General features: G+C 44.2%; 1 protein-coding gene across 8 annotated transcripts in view; it reads left to right on the forward strand.

The window, feature by feature from the left end:
- The window catches only part of NRP2 (neuropilin 2), a 122413-nt gene that overhangs the window by 79299 nt on the left and 25540 nt on the right, over window positions 1-17574 (forward strand). For 4 of the 8 annotated variants that reach the window (XM_073306535.2, XM_073306531.2, XM_073306533.2 and 1 more), the window contains 3 exons: window positions 5394-5656; window positions 7369-7465; window positions 11680-11721. In XM_073306535.2, the coding sequence (XP_073162636.1) occupies window positions 5394-5656; window positions 7369-7465; window positions 11680-11721 (402 nt within the window). The remainder of the gene's footprint in view (window positions 1-5393; window positions 5657-7368; window positions 7466-11679; window positions 11722-17574) is intronic. The other 4 variants (XM_073306536.2, XM_073306532.2, XM_073306537.2 and 1 more) reach the window with 1 other exon arrangement.

Raw genomic sequence — 17574 nt, forward strand, 5'->3', positions numbered from 1 at the left:
GTGATGGAAATCACAGACAGCAAAGCTGTGCAGGTAGCAGCAGGACATGATGACCTGAAAGAGCGGGAGAATGTATTCACTTTAGCCAATAGGAGGCAGGTGTTGGTGTGGTGTGGTGTTGTGCTTTCACTGAAAGTCCCAGAGGAATTGGCTTTGCAATAATGGTCAGTGCAGTGACTTGTGAAAGAGGTCTAGGTGAATGCAAAGATCCTGCATAAGAGTAAAAAGAAAAGGAGTACTTGTGGCACCTTAGAGACTAACCAATTTATTTGAGCATGAGCTTTCGTGAGCTACAGCTCACTTAAGTGAGCTGTAGCTCACGAAAGCTCATGCTCAAATAAATTGGTTAGTCTCTAAGGTGCCACAAGTACTCCTTTTCTTTTTGCGAATACAGACTAACACGGCTGTTCCTCTGAAACCTGCATAAGAGTAGCAACTGTAAGTCAACAATGTCCAGTGAAGAGGAAACTCTATGGCCTTTGACTGAGAATTGTGGTAATTGACTGTCTATATCTGACCCAACGTGTTCTGTTGGAACACCTCCAGATGTGCTGCTGTGACCTGTCATTGTATCTGTTTTTCTTGGGAGCCAATTGTTGTGTATTCAGGAACCAAGTACAGATAGATTGACCTTGTGAGATAAGCTGCTGTACCAACTCATGATTTAAGCATGACCTGGACTGTGAGACTTCATCCCCTGCTGCACCTAATACTCTCTCAGATGGCTGGCTAGTAGGAGGGAAAGGTGCTAACCAAAAGAAGTGCGTGTTGGGCAGATGGTTTGTTTGGATTTCCAGATGGTTTGTTTGGAGGATCAGTCTTGTGATTGATCTGGGGCTCACTAAGGTACACATATAATTGATTATGCTGTGGTCTGGTCGGTGATGGTTGCATGTTCACGCTGCTCTTGCTCTACTAAATCCAGATGCATCCATAAATCTCCATGGAAAATGACAGAAGCACCATTTGCAGAAACAGCAGCAGGCTAAGATGCCTGAACGTATTTGTCCTGTGAGCTGGCCTCTTGAACCTCCGATGCCAGTTCTGTGGGAGCCTTATCGACTGTGTCATTAGCAAGAACAGATGCTTTGAAGCAAAGATCTAGGGAAGTGGCTGAAATGCATTTTTTGATCCTGAAAGGATTGATCAGATCTCCTGTACAGTCTTTCTTCACATGTTTTAGCCACACAAGAGATTTTCTTTCAGGTGTCTTCTCTGCGCTGCAAGACTTCCATTAACTGTCAGAAATATCAACGACTGGAACAGCGAGGCTCAGACATGCTGAGTCAGCAATTAGCTCGGCGGTGGCCTTGTTTAGTTGGTCTCAGCATGTTCACAAGGCTTTTCATTAAGGTCCCTCCAGCCATTAGAATGACCCACTAGCTTCATGTTCAAATGGCATAGCAAGTAATGTCTGCCTTTGCTCAACTAGTCTCTCTCTAAACTGCCTTATAAAGCACAAAACCACATCCCAACAAAACCCGCTGTCAGCTGCAGGGAAGCAGTTGGTGGAATTGCCCAAAGAATGAGCACACCTGTGGCTCATACTACTTGGTATTGTTCAAATAGGTCAAGACAGCACTTTATCACTCCAAAAAGAGACCAGCTGAAAGTCCTTATAAACACAGGGAACATAGAGTTTCAGCAAGCTACTACGCCTCTGAAAGAGGTTGTGTTGAAGTGATATTGGATTGTTTTTGGCAGCATTTCAGAAGATTCTTTGATTACACAAACTGATGGAAATGGGAAGACTTAACAGGTCAAATCAGCCCTGCTATATAAGTAGACACAACTCCACTGAAGTCAACATATTCTCACCAGGCTGTTTAGCTCAGGCTGTTTTCCTGGCCCAGCGGTGGCGTGATGCAGAGCCAGATCAATGTGTGCATGTGCACAAATCAAGGTGCAACTATGTAATTTGTGCAACCTCCTGGTTTTTCAGAGCCTTTGACCATCTTCAAGACCTTCAGTGGGAGCTAGGGTTGCTCAGCACCTCACTCGATGAGGCCACTTTTATTTAGATGTCTAAATGAGGGTTGACTCTAGCTTTGGGAAGCTTGGTATGCAGAGGCCACATTTAGGATTAAGGCCCCATTGTGCTAGATGCTGTACAAACACACTGGAAGACATCCCTACCCCGAACAGCTTACAGTTCAAGGCACCAGTTCTGCAATTGGATCCACTCAGACAGCCCCCTGGTACCAGACAGAGCCCCGTTGACTTGAATGGGTCTCTCCAGGGACACAAGGATCTCATGGCAGGACAAAATCTAAGAAGACAAGCAACACATGGAGGATGAGGATACAGTCAAATATACTCCATTTTCAGAAAGTGCTAAAAACTCATAAATCCAAGTGGTGTTTTTATTCATGACTGGGTGACTTGCCTTGGAAGCAGTTTTAGCTTCAAGATAATTATACTTTGCTGTTTGTTTTTTTCTTTTGAGGGTATTTTTTTTTGGGGTTGATTGTTTTTGTTTTTCCTTTGAAAAGGCTGGTGGTGAATTATAGAAAGAGAATTTGAATTCAGGAGACCTTGGCCACTGATTATATCTTATCACTGCTTATGCGTGAAGTACAGCTTGTTCTTTTTGCTTCCTCCACTTGTTTATCTCTTGCATCTTCTCCTCCTCCACTACCACTCTGTAGTGAATCACTAGACCCCTCCTCCACTAGAAAACAGCATGGTACTTTTTCAAATGATATTCATTCAGCTGGGATTTGGCAAACACTCTTTGAACTTTTCTCTGCTGATGTTTGCATTAAAGTGGACAAAGTGGACAAATTCATGTGAAGTCAGTGGAATTTCTCAAGGAATGAACGTGTCTCTGTTACTTTTTGATCATATGTACAGGGAGTACACAAAAGTTTAGTATTTTGTTCAGACAAAATTTGACTTTAACTTCATTTAGCTGATGCAGCAGCAGCACAAAATTGATTGTATGGGTTGTTTTTTTTTTGCAGGGGAGGAGGGAAGGGATCTGCCTTCTGGTGTTTTGAAACCTGAGTCAGTCAATCTACAGGTCTCTGTTTGAAGTTCTGGAGATGCATTTGGCGTGATTTTCAAATTGCTCAGTGTTGAGCTAATTCTTTTGTTGATGTTGGTGGTAAAACTTCAATGGGAGCAGACTTAGGCCAATTAAGAGCTTTTCAAAATCCCACCCCTCAAGGTCAAAGGAGCTAAGACAGCAGGAGTGCAGTAGGGAGAGGAAACTACACATCTCTAAGTCGTGGTATCTGTGTCAGAGTGAAGGAAAAGAGAAAAGGGCTGTCACATGGTATGCTAATGACACATACCAGCCATAGAGTAGCTGTGTTCATTTTTGTATTGGACAGGCAGAAGAACTGGCACGTAAAGTACAGTAAATATCAGCAGTAGCACTTTCCTTCTAAATTCAATGTATTTCAGAATTCCAGGGCTTCCACATATTCTATTACAGGAGAAGCGCTTAGAGTGGAATTTATTTTAATGCCATGGGTTAGATAAAGATATCGAGTAGTCTAGATAAACCCAGCCAAGTGCTGTGCTGAAGGCCTTTTGCTGCTACATGCATTTCCGAGTCCAGTTACATCTGTGGACTTCGCCTGTGTGATCAGATGTGGTTGGCCTTTATACGTTCCGCTATCTGTTCCCCCTCCCTAGGGACTGATATATGGTTATAGTCTGAAAAGTGACTTGTGCGTTTTAAAAAAGCATTACTGTATTCAACACACCTGCTCCTGGAGTTTAATACTGTCTGAGTCATATTTGCTTATTTTCTTACAAAAACAAGTTTGATCCCTTATTTGCACTTCAGGGCCAATCCAGCTACAGCATGGAAAAACTGAGAGCTGGGTTTATTCTGCCTCATGTATCATCAACAAAATTGTCAGCTCAGTTTTGATAGCAAAGTACTTACCACTGGTGATGAAAAGAATCACAAAGAACACAGCTTGATAAGCTTGATATCCAGATAGTAGGATGTGTTTGCAATGCTGGCGGTTAGAAAAATCAACTTCAAGCTTGTAAACTAAGCAAATTTCAGGCAGAATAAATATAACCCCCCTTCCCCTCCCCACAATGTCATTCTTGTAGAGTCATTTTTTCGGACTATAACTGCACTGAAACGTGTCCTAATTATGTCAATCTTTGGCTTATGCTTTCCAGTGACATTATAGGTATCCTACCACACTATGGCTGCTGGTGAAAAAGACATCTCCCTTACTGCTCAGGCTTTGTATTTATACAGTGGGTATTTCTCTTCCAGACACTAAACTCCACAGAAGTACAGAGTTTACGCTTGATACAGCACAGCGTTTCTAACTCCCAGTAGTAGCTCTTGATTTATCTGCATTGTTTGCGATGTGGACATTCTTGGCAGGGCTAGTTTTGTATCAGTCCCTGTAAAATCCTGATCTTTTCACAGAATTCTTTTCTCTAGAATTTTTCTGTCACTATTGGTTTTCACTTCACAGACATATGTCTCAGTTTTCCCAACAGCAGGAACAAAGTTTTCAGTTTATTTGTTATTCCAATCTCTCCCTCCCAACAGCTACCACCCTGTGTATCTCCCCGCCATCAGATGGTGCTGAATGAATGTGCAGTAGTGTTTTTGTTTGTTTTTAAAATGAGAAACACCTCAGGATTGCGCTACTCGTGGTATTTTGGTGGAATCCGCGTTGTGAATCCTCTGAGACTATGTTCTGGGCTCGTTCATGCTGGATGTACAGCAAGAACTGACTCACTCATTCTTTCTTCCCATTTTTTGATTCAGTATCAGTAGAAATTAAGCCCAGTATTCATGTTCCGAATAGAAAGGAAATCCCAGTTTGGGGATCTATTCGAAGCTGAACATGAAGTTCACCTGGCTGTATACAGCAAACGACTCACTAAACAATTGTGTGTAAGTTTCAACCACTTATGATACTCAAAAAGGGTGCCCCTTAATGTCCACAGTGTAAGTTCTAAGGACCAGCATACCCCATGAAGCAAAATATGAGCTGACGTCCTTTAGAAGAACCAAGAGATGAAGCATCACACACAGAATATATTGTGGGCTTCATTTTCAAACCTAAGTTAGAGCACCCAACTTTGCCCGTGGGTACTCAAATCAACATGGGCACCCAAAGGCCCATTTAGGGCTCTTGTTCCCATTTGAGCATCCAGGTATAGATCCAAGTGCTCTAACTTAACTACCTGGGTTTGAAAATTGGTCCAATTAACAGGTGGAAATGTAATCAACCCTGTGGGACAACTTTGGGTTCCTATGGGAGAACTTCTCCTTTGGATGAGAACTATGAAGTGTTATCAGCTGTGCTTGCTAGCATCTCCTGCTGAGAACTGGAAGGTGTAACATTCATTACAAATGCTAACAGGTGACTGGATCAGGTTCTACTTCTTTTCTCCTTGAACAGAGAGTAAAAGCTACTTGCGGCTGCAGAGCAGTGGGAGGAGAGCGGACCAGCGCACCCGGCTCATCAGCCCTGTGATCTACTTGCCCAGGAGTGCTGTCTGCATGGTGTTCCAGTACCACGCATCTGGCAGGAATGGGATAATGCTGCAGGTGTGGCGGGAAGCAAGCCAGGAGAATAAGCTGTTGTGGATCATCTCGGAAGACCAAGGGGATGAGTGGAAAGAGGGACGGATCATTCTGCCAAGCTACGATATGGACTATCAAGTAAGATGATAAAGGGCCATTTGTTCTGAGCTTCGAGTGGATTTTAGTGATACATATGTCAATATTTCAAAGGGCTGTGCCCATTCATCATTAGGGAACCTCCTCGAGCAGAGCTGTTTTCAATGTATTTCTTATGTTGCTATAGTAACTAAATAACACTCTATTTGTTATTCAGAATGTGGCTGTCTTTATAAACAGACTTAGGTCTTTGTTCATCCTGTTGCCTTTTATATTTCTGAAATCTCCCCTTTTACAAATATTTTCCTCCCTTTTCTTTTGGATGATTATCAGGTAATCTAAGAGACACAAAGCCCTAAGGAGCAAACACAAACAAATCCTGCCAGCAGAAAGGTGGGGAGGTAGGAGAGAGGGAGCCCACTTTGAAGGAGAGAATGAAAAAAAAGCAAACACCACTTTCCTTACCTTGGCTCCAAGTCTGGATGTTGGGGATGTGGGAGGGTGAAATCAGGTCTGTGTGACACCTTGAGACCAGAAGGCATTCAAGGCAAGCAGATAATATGGACTTAAGGGCCCGATCCTGCCTCCATTGTGTCAGTGGGAAGAGGATTGGGCCCACATAGACACGACCCACGTGCCCAGTCCTGCAAAACTTTCCAACGCCGCCAGCACCCCATTGTGAAGTTAATGAAAGGGTTTGCAGAACAGTGTATCAATCTCTTCTCCAACCAAAGAGCAGCTACGGCTGGCTGGTAAGGCAAGCCAAAACTCAGCCAGCTAGCCAGGGAACATGTGCTGCCTATTCTTACTTATTAGTGAGTCACTGTGCTCAGCACTGTCCAAAACAGAATGGAAAACATGGTTCCCACCCCGTGGAACTTAGGGTCTGACCCTGCAGTCTCGACTACTGCAAAACTCCCAGTTGAGGTCAGGGAGAGGTTTCCTTGTGTGAGGACTGCGGGATTGGGCTTCAAGTTATCAGTGGAAAGGAAGCGATGGCTACAAACATGAAGCAAAGGTCTTTGTACCAGTATTCCTGGAGAGGTATTGCTGGTATGTGTGCGTTCGTTTGGCTTTTTAATAAAATACCAGTGCACACAATGTGCTTACAGATAAGGGTACTTGGCGTTTAGGTAGTACTTTGCATGTTAAAAGTGATGTACAGCCATTAACTAACTAACTGAATATTACTTAAATAATGCAGGTATTTTCACTCAGCATTTTTCACAGCTAACTATTATCACTTTAAACTTACTCCAGGTAGTAAACCTCTTTTTTATCATGTCCTGTGTCCAGTATTCACTCAATGGGGCAGCTCCTCAGCTGGTATAAATCCATGTTGCTCCGTTGACTTCACTGGAACTATGCCGATTAACTCCTGCTGAGCCCATGATAACCAGTGAAACCCCACGTCAGTTGTCCTGATTTGTAGTCCCTGAAAAATGCATTTTATTCAAACAAACTGCGAGTTGGGAATCCAGCTGTCAATTGATGGGCCAAATGATGAACTCCCTGAGTTTTTACTGAGTCCCTACTCAGACAGAACTCTCACTGCCAGTGGAAGTTTTTCCACAGTGAGGACTGGTAAAACTGGGTAAGGACACCAGCATTTGGCCCCTTGCCATTAGCTTCTCAAGTGTGACTGAAAAGTGGGGAGCACATTTTCGGCTTTTTCCCCCAGGGGAACAAGGACTGCTTGCACTGCTTGTGAGTGGAAGCCTAACGGTGACATTTCTGTTCTGATTTGCTTGTAGATTGTGTTTGAGGGTGTTATACGCAAAGGACATTCGGGAGAAATTGCCATCGATGACATCCGGATTGGCTCCGATATCTCCCTAGAGAATTGCATGGGTACGTAAACATCTGTCTCGCGGACTTATAGATTTTTAGGGCTAGAATGGATCTTCGTGACATTTAGTCTGACCTCCAGCATAACGCAGCTCATGGAATTACACCCGGTGATTCTGGTATCCTCTCGGCTGCACAAAATTAGACAAGGAATCACTGTTGCATGCAGCAAAAGTAGTCCAGTTCATGAGGGCCTTTGTTTCTAGGATTCTGCCAAGGGACCGTAACTCTTCTCCTGCCTGAGCTATAGTGATTTTCTGGATTTCAATAAAGCTACTCTGCGTCTGAAGGAAATCAGGAAAAATAAGTCCCTAGGGAACATAGGTACTGGTGTCAAAGGCATCAAGGGGAATATATATGTCTACAGAGGAAGGCTGAAACAATAGGTGGGGTTATTAAAGAATACGCTGTATAAAAAGGACATGCACAAAATTTAAAAGGAAAGTGCTAGACACAGGAAACCAGCTGCCAGTCAGCATTACATGCTTGGAGGGGCTGATGGGTTCAATAGGAGCCTTTTCTAATGAGAGATAAATAGCAGAGGGGTTTTACAGCAGTGTTAACACAATAACGAAAGAGAAGGTTGTGCTAGAATTCATCATTTCCCAATCCAGGGCAAAAGTCAGGTAGACAGGTTCATTAAACATGAAAGCTACATAAGCTTTAAAAATGTTTATTAGGGGTTTACCACTGGAATGGTAATTTAACCGTTCATCCATCTAGCCTACCCATCCCTCTTTTGTATTTAGATAATGGCAGTCCCCAGATAATGAACATGGGATAGAGTCTGACATGATGTTCATTTCCATTGATTTCAATGTCACGCAGGGTCTGGCCCTAGAGGAGTGGTGGGTGGAGTTGGACTACGTAAAATATCTAATTAGTAGATGTCCATGGGCCTCCCATTCTGTACAGCGGCAGGAGAAGTGCGTGGCTGTTACACACCTCCTAAGGGGCCATACCCAACCGGCCTGAAATCAGAGTCTTTCCATTGGAGCTGGCCATGGCCCAAGGTGGACTTAAAAAGGTTCACATCAGCAAGACGTCTCTGCACAGGTTGCCAGGGGCCTCCTAAATTCAGCAAGATAGGTCACTAGGGTGAGCGAGAAAATGAACCACACATGACAGTTGTTAGTCACCTTGCTTAATGCACCACAGGAAGGCTCAGATACTGCGGTAATAAGGGCAGTACAAGAACCTGAATAGAATAGAATAGAATAGAGGTCAACGGCTTGTCCTGGAGTGGTTCTGAGCTCCTTGAGTCCCAGTTTCTTTGAAGCTTTTAACTCTACTGACCGTTTGCCCTTGTGCCCAAAGAGCTAATTTTGCATGTGAAAAATTCTGTGTTGGCATTTGACAAACATGGCATGGCGTCCATAGCATAAAAAAGAAACACGAATGATGAATAATGTTAGTAACTTTTTTCTTTTCTATCTTTTATAAAATACTCAAACTTGCTTGATTAGCCAATATTTTGTTTTTATATACATGTAAGTAAAACTTTAAGTGTTAAAACAAAGCCCTCTGTAAGTCATAAAGGTCCAAAAAATGTTAGACTACCTCTAAAAATTGCTTCAAACTGCTACATAGATTTACTTGTATCTTTTCAGGAACTTAAATCTGGACCTATGAACCTCATAGTAAATGGTGATATTTTGGTTTTGATCATGCCTGACAAAGGGATTTTTAAATGGTTTTAACTGAAAAATGTAATGCTATCTCGGCTGTAAGGTCACTTCCAAAGCCACCATAGCAATATGAAACAATATGCGCATACCACATTCCCTCTTTGTCAGCACCATAAAAGTAACTGACAAGGGTAACAGGCTACTGTTTTTAAAATGTAATCCTGGGAAATAATCTGATTCCTTTTCAGCCTGAAAAGAACTCTAATAACTCTCAATAATTTTTTCCTTTGGAAAACCTGTCACTCGTGTTCTGAACTTGAGCGATGATTTCACAATGCTCATTACAGCCACAGCCTGGTTGTATGATTCACAGGCGAACTGCAGAAGTAATCTAAAAATACTCAGAAGTCTATTACTTTTGAGAACAAATAATCACTAATAAGCACTGATTATTGCTTTTCAGATCCAGTAATTTGTAACAGATCACTTCTTCAAAGTAACTTGAAAAATCACGCTCCTTTGTTTATTGGAACTGTAAGACAGAGGGGTGCATGGCTAGCCAGAAGTGACATGACCTGTGAAAATTGAAACTAGAGATGGGCTGGAACCCAGACCCCAGATCCAAACACCACCTTTTACGGTGTTTTGGAATCTGAACACTGATTCAGATTGGAATTTGGTAGCAGGCTCCTATTTCTATGATGACTGAATCCCTGAATTCAAACACTTCTGAACTTGGGGCATATTGTACCCTGAAGTCTGGATCTAAATCCAACTTTTTAGTTCTGACCAATCTCAGACTGCCTATGATGGCATGTGGCCCATTGGTAACTGCCAGTAGCAAATATTACCAACGGCTGGAGATGGGGCACTAGATGGAGAGTTACTACAGATAATTCTCTCCCAGGTATCAGCCTTGTAGGTCTTGCCCACATGCTCAGGGTCTAATTGATCACCATATTTGGGGTTGGGAAGGAATTTTCCTCGAAGTCAGATTGTCAGAGACCCTGGGGGGTTTTTTTGCTTTCCTCTGCAGCATGAGGCACGAGACATTTGCTGGTTTAAACTAGTGTAAATGGTGAATTCTCTGTAACTTGAAGTCTTTAAACCATGATTTGAGGACTTCAGTAACTCAGCCAGAAGGGAGGGGTCATTACAGGAGTGAGTGGCTGAGGTTCTGTGGCCAGCAACATGAAGGAGGTCAGACTAGATGATCACGATAGTCCCTTCTGACCTTAAAGTCTGTAAGTCTATGAAAGAGGGGCTTCTGCAATATTGTGAAATCCACACCCCTGCTTCCACTGAGGGGCTCCTGTGAGCAGTGTTTTCTAGATATGGTTACCACCTTTTAAATTAAAAAAACAAACAAAAAAAACAGCACCCTCCCGGGCCCCCCAGGCAAGCCTACCACAACCCCATCAACAAGGTAACTCCACAACAGCCCCTTCAACAGCCACTTATAGTATCTAGAGAGGTAATGATTAATAACTTCATTGATAACAAATGGGCATTTGTTTTATCAGCATATTTTGCAAGCCAGTCTTTGTAGTCTGTTTCGTTTAGCCCATTGTCACTGAATGTGCAGTTTCTGATTCAAACTTTTTTTTTTCCGGGCATGTAGTACGATCACTCGCACCATTTCCCTGATCATCTATTATTTCATGCCTCGCACATGTCCTGACTTTCGCGTGACTCAAACCCCCACTCGTATACACGGGCAGACAGTTGCTGTATTTTCAACAAGTTTGATCTGTTATCGCTTAAACTGCAGAAGTGGGAACACTGCAGCATCTTTAGCTGGACACAGAAACTTTTAACATCAGCTATCGCAGTGTATTGTGATATCATGCAAATCTTTAGACCCACACTAAAGAAACCCCGGCAGATTACATTATTTTTCTGGCAACTGGCAAATCCATAAAAAAAACTGTCCAGTCCGATTAAATTCTGGCCAGGTGGTAACCCTGTTCCCAGACAGTGGCTTGTGGGCCCAGTGTGGAGGGGGCCTCGGTGAGCAGGTTTGGAGAACAAGCCCACCCCGCACTCACCCCACAGCATCAGCTCCTGTCCTGCTCCAGCAGCCAGGCCAAAACTGAGTGGCACTGCGGCCCAACAGGCCAGGTCACAACATCCAGTATGGGGAGCTGGGCCCGACCCTGGGAGACAAGAGCTGCTACTGCCAGTGGGTGCAGGGCGGGCTTGCTCTCCAAACCTTCCTCCTCCACCCCACCCTGAACCTCTCCTCGACCCCAGGCCAGGATTAGGATTGCAGTGCCAGGGCAGAAGGTGTTGTTGCAGGTGGTGAGTGCCTCCTCACAAGGCCAGGAGAATGCAGTGGAGGAGGAGAAGGACGCTGGTGTATGATTTTGGGCCCCACCCAGAAACTTATATACAATAGGTGGGTCGCCTTACTAAAAAGTTTGGGAACCACTGGATTAAGGCTCCCCATTTAGTCCTAGGGGTCACTGATGCTGATGTCGGGCCTGAGGAGATGTCACTGATAAGTAACTAGGGACACATCCGACGTGATCTTCTGTTTGTTTTAAATATTCTCCTCTCTAAAACCAGAACATTTTTTTCCCTTTGCAGAACCCATCACAGCTTTCCCAGGTGAGAACTTCTACATTCCAGGTAAAACGGCACTTATTAGAATAACTTCTCTGATGGCATGATTTCATTTTTGGTTTTTATTTTTTTAATCAGTGTGCGTGCATATGAAAATAATGTGCACTGTTACGAGACAAGAGAAACGGTAAATGTGCAATATGCCTTCCCAACAGCACATGGCACTAGCCTATGCACTCTTCCTGGAAGCAGGGGCGGGGGTAGCAGAGCAGGCTTTGCTACCTCATGTCGAATTAAAGTTCGGAAACCCATAATGGAGACAAATAAGACCAGATAAAATGCTCTGCTTTGCAATGCCCAGTGAGGCGCAATAAAGCTTAAATGTAGGACCCAGGAGCAAAGAGAAACCACCGACAGATTTAACCAGAAAGATTGGTAGTGAGTTAAGAGTAAAAGGGGTGGCAGAGATTTATTTGAAGCATGAAGATGGGTGCTTTCCAGCGGACAGATGCCAAAACTATTAGTGAGGTACAGAGGCTGCGGACCTGCCTGCAAGGAGAAGGAAATTAGGAGGTAGAATTGGAAGAACAACTGCCACCAGGAGTTTGGAAGTTGACATTCAATAAAAGGGAAACAAGGTGAAATGGTGCATTTAATAGCGTAATGCTAGTCTAAAGAATAGCAAATGGGATTCTTCTCTTTGATAAAACCTACAGAGTAAAACAAACGGAAGAGGAATTCAGAGAGAGTGCCTGCTCATTAAACACGTTTCTGGTTCAGCGGGGATGCTGTTTTCTACCCTGAAAAAATGTGAGCTGTCCTCTTCTCGGGAAGGTTTTTCATCTCTTTCCCAGTGTCTGATGCTGGCTACCTCTCCGGGAACGAATGCGTAGGTTGTCAAACTCCAAGAAAGGAAAAGCAGGAATCCTTAGTTTTAAAAAGTTCTGCCTATTTAGAAATGGCCCCTTTATTTTCAGCAGGTTATAATATCCCTCCTGACCATCTCTCCTAAACTGTTGCGTTGAACTGTTAAAAAGTGTTGGGTTTCACTCCAGAAGTAGCTGCTTTTCAGTGATTGGTGAAGCCGTTCCTTTGTCAATAGTTTGCAAAGTGCTTTGGGATCTATGGTTCCAGATGAAAATTATCCAAAGCCCACTGACGTTGCCAGAGAATCTCCCATTGACTTCAGTGGGGTTTGGACCAGCCTGTAAGTTATTAGCATTAGAAGAGGCACACTCAGAGTTAACAGTGAGCTAATGTTATAGTTATGGTAATATTCTTAATGTAAGCGTTCTAGGTATTTGGCTTGTTTATATATCCTTCCACTGAGACCCACAGCCTTGGTGAGAAGCTGGTACAGTCTTTTAGCCCGATGATCTAAAGCCTTGTAACCATTACACAGACCATTCCTATATGCTGCTATATAATGTACTTTCTTTTCCTAAAGGCGCTAACCAGCCTGTGCTCTTGGGCTCTTTCCTATTACAAACTGCCTTTGAGACTGTGTCATACTGGCATAGCGTCTCAGGGCACCCAGGCACCACTGGGCTCTCTGTTGCCTTTGCGGAGAACCTCTGCAGAGCATTCAGAGAGAGACTGGGACATGAACTAAAAATAATGAGTGAAATCCTGGCCCTGTTGAAATCAGTGGCCAAACTTCCATTGACTTCAATAGTGCTGCGATTTCATTCAACACACACAACCCCCAGCCCATGTGCAGGCACAAGTAGGAGGCGGGTGGCACTGGCTGGAGATCCTCATCCACGAACAGCCTTCCCAGTAGCCGAAACTCAGGGAGGAGGTTATCACCAGCTAAATACCTCCCACCTGTGAGCTCTCCCAGGGCCTGGCTGGTGAGGGGGAAAGGAGAGGCAGATGGGCCAGGCCGGCAGTAGGAGGGAGTGGGAACAAGAGCTTTCTGTGTTGCAGGGAGGAGAGTAGCTGTTTTCTGGCTGATTGTTGTGTCCCAGAGGTGATAGAAATACCAGCAGTTCTCCCCTCCCACCACCCTGTGTTCACGTGCACTGGTTTGTTCACTGTGACTTAACAGCAAATCCCAGTGTTTGGTTTCTAGATGGCGAAAGTGGTCAAGGAAGGCTGAGTCTCAGGCTAAAGCAGAGGTGTCTAAAGAGCACTTTCTAATCTGAAGGCTGCCAAGAGAGTTCTATTGCTACGATTGTTATTACTCCATACGTGCTCTGGGCCACCATCTCCTTTACTGCTGAGGTACTGCTACAGGTCCCATCATGCACTGCTCCATCTCAATGCAGAGACTGGGCACACCGATCAAGATGGAGTGTTACATGGTAGGACCTGTGGTCTCCACGGCTCTCATCTCTATTTCAAGGAGGAGGATGGCTGGAATCAACCTGTCCTTATGCTAATTAGGTGCATCCCTTTGGCTCCTGGCAGGACAAAGTTCATGCTCCCCTAGATTAATGTCCTTTTAATATCCAGCAAAATTGCTTGCTCAAGGGGCAGATTAAAAAACCCAGATGCTTTAACAATGACCTGGTGTGTGTGCGTGGGCTGTGGTAGGTCTAATGTACAACTCAGCAAGTGGGTCAGGCTTTGATAAGACCAGTCAAGTGTGCATAAACTATGACCCCATTTGAGGTATGGAACATCTGACCCTGACAAAAAAGGCATTACAAGATCCAGTGTCTAGAAGCTGAATGAAGCTAGAGAAATTCAGGAGCAAGTTTTTAACCATTACCACAACTTTCCTGGGGACGTGGTAGATTCTCCGTCACCTGATGGTGTTAGATGGTGTAGTTATTCTACATCATTAAAAATGGATGTCTGTCTAGTTCTAGTTCAACCAGCAGGTATGGGCTTGGTGCAGGAGTCATTTGGTTGAAATACTATGGCCTGTGTTATACAGGAATTCAGACTAGAGAGTCATAATGGCCCTTTCTGGCCTTGGAATCTACAAAAAACCCTGCCATGTTAATAGTCCATATTGGCATATTTTTCAGAGATTTCTAAGTGGACCGTGTATCTGTGACATGGTTGTGGCACAGGGCCACAGACCACATTTTAGGGGTTCTAGGCATATTATTTTCTACTTTTGTCCTTTATGATTTTTATTCTTACCTAACTAAATCTTTGGTTTAATGTTAAATGCTGTAATTGCTGTGTGGCTGGGAGGGTGGGGTGGTAGTGGGTAGACAGCACAAGGGTGAACATCAGCACATGCTGCACACACACAAAACGTCCCAGAGCCTGTGGTCTGAATCAGACTTACAATGATATGCATCCCAAGTCATGCATAAAAGAAAGTGCACACAAACCTGACGGAAACAGAAATGCAGGGGTTTTTTAGATCTAGGGCTCTAATGAATGAAAGAAAGGAGAGAGCGTGGGATGTGTGGGAGAACATAAGGGAGACCAGAAAAATGATGTTGTTAAGAGGATGGTTTTTTTTCATCTTAGCAGAGCATTTATCTATATATAAAATAAACATTCAGAAAACAAAGGGCCAATAAAAACAGAGCTGATAACATCAGTGTACTCTATGCATGTACTGAATGACTTGCAGCTATTTTTAGCAGTCGACAGCATAAGGAAGAACTACTGTTAATGCTACAAGTTGGTTTTGTTAACGCTTGGAGACAAATGAGTGGGATTCCTTAACTAGTTGGGTTCCTAAATTGACTTCCCAGGCCTTTGCTATCTCCTCAGTCTACTTTGGGCCAGTGTGATGTAGTAATTAAAGCAAGAGATCTGGGTCTAGATCCTTGGTTCTGGGCTGAGCTGCACTCAGTACTGGACCTGAGTGGGATGGAGCAGAGGTGGCTTGAAGCCATCTTTATGCCCTCCCAGTTCTGAGCTGGCCATGGCCTGGCTCAGTTTCTGGAGCAAGTTAGAGTAGCGTAAGGGTTGGTCTAAGTTGCACTGGGGCTTAGCCTCAAAGGAGCTGGGTATCTTTGGAGTCCAACAGTGCTCTAGTCCCACTCTCTCTCCCCCCAGCCATGCCAACTGCACCAGTGGGGCTGGGAAGGGGTGGTATAGAGTTGACTGCACAGGCCCTATACCATCTTCTGGGGTTAGGACTTCTAGTTTCTCTTCACATTTCTGGCCCCACCTGATGTACAGCCCTGGGTGTTAACCTCTCTGCCTCAGTGTGCTTCTCTAATGAATTCATGTCTGGTGGTCAGGGCCTCCTGGACTCCATGGCACAAAGAGACCAAACTCTGTAGCCACAACCCCTAAAATCCACTGTGACATTAACTGATCACCCTTCTGTTCCCCTCTCCTCAATCCCCACACGTGCGATGGCCCAGACCTGAAGGTGCTCAAGGATGTGAAATTCATGGGCAGTAGTTTTCAAGGATAGGTTCTTTCTCTGTACTTTCCTGAGAGGTTTAGCTCCCACGGTGTTCTTCAGGCAGCCGGGCTCAGAACCTCCTTTTCCCCTCATGCGTGCCAGGGAAGGGGGAGCTTATACCTATCTTCAGCAGCTCATTACCCTGGCTCCCAAGGTCCTGGTGGCTGTACTGTTTGTTCTCCAGGCCGCCTGGCTTGCCAGCCTACACCTCTGGTTCCCCTTTGCCTGGCTGTAAGCTGGCCTCCAGCTCTGGCTTCCCACCTGCTGCCCAGTTACATGGTACAGTGCAGAGCATGAATTCCAATCAATGCCCTCTTGTGGAGAAATCTGGAGAGAAAGAGGCAGGTTCCAGAAGGGTGGGGAGAGAGACTCAAAATCAGGTGCTTGGCTGCAACAAAATGACAAATTCTCCAGCAAAAATGCTGAACTTCAAGGGATCTTAGGAAAATGCCAGATTCCACAGATACTGAATTGCAGAGTCCACTGGGCCCTGACTGAGGTGAATGGTTCAGTTCACACCTCTCAACACTGTTGTTTCAGACTCTCTGCAGACTCAGGCAGGCATTGCCGTCTTGGTTTACACTATTCGCATTTTAAGATTATGTCTGCAAGCATAAAGGGACAAAACCTTTTTTTGAATGAACGTTGAGATTCTGGGCATGATTTCTGAGGCCAGGAGCAAATTCGGTGTTAAATTCCATTATCTAGGGTCATAGCTCAGAGTAGCTATGTGAGGTGAAGTTAATTGTTTGTAACACTCTCTTCAATGGAAAATGTTATGTAAGCACACCATATTGTTATCCAGGATATGTACTACTGGCCTTTGCACCCAGAATTGAGCCTTCAGTGTCTGAGAGGCAGCTGCTACGTTGCTACTTCTCAAGACCCATCTAGCTGTCAGATTAAGAGTAGGTGTTTCTGAGCAAGCAAAGATGGTGATTAGACATATGTAAATTTGTTAGGACTCAGCTAAGTGGATTTGCTTTTGGAAACAGTGACTGGTTATCTGTGAGACTCGCTGGTATATTATACACCCTCACAGAGCTCTGGCAAAGCCCCCATCATTTAAAATTAAACAACTGCTCGGGTCCATTTGCCAGAGGGAAGGCAAGTTTCTTTCACATGCTTCTGCATCCTTCACCTAAAGAAAGTGCAATCCTTGATTTTAAGGAGAAGGAAGCAGCAAGGCTTTGGGAACGGAGAAGAGACCACTACTCTCTTTTCCAGCATGAATTTAAGGTATTTGGGGCCAGATCCTTAGGCCTCACTCCTCCCACTTCGATAGTGCTATGCTGGTATACACCAGCTGAGAATCTGGGCCTCAAAGTGCCAGTTAGCGCTAAACAGCCATAATTAAAACTTCTGTATGTTTCCATTTCTGTGCTGCCTGGGTGGCAAGCAGAGATCTTGTGGAGATATTTGCATCATTTGTCATTTTGCAGGACAGTTTGTACTTTTACACCCACCCCAAAGAGATCAGCAGTTTATTACTTGGGTATTGTTTTATGACCACTTTGTAAACTCTCTTTCTCAGTGCACCAGCCAGCTTGAAATGAGGCAGTTTTTCCACAAGAACATTAAATAAACAT

Source organism: Lepidochelys kempii, chromosome 11, assembly GCF_965140285.1.
Source record: "Lepidochelys kempii isolate rLepKem1 chromosome 11, rLepKem1.hap1, whole genome shotgun sequence".
Taxonomy (NCBI): Eukaryota; Metazoa; Chordata; order Testudines; family Cheloniidae; genus Lepidochelys; species Lepidochelys kempii.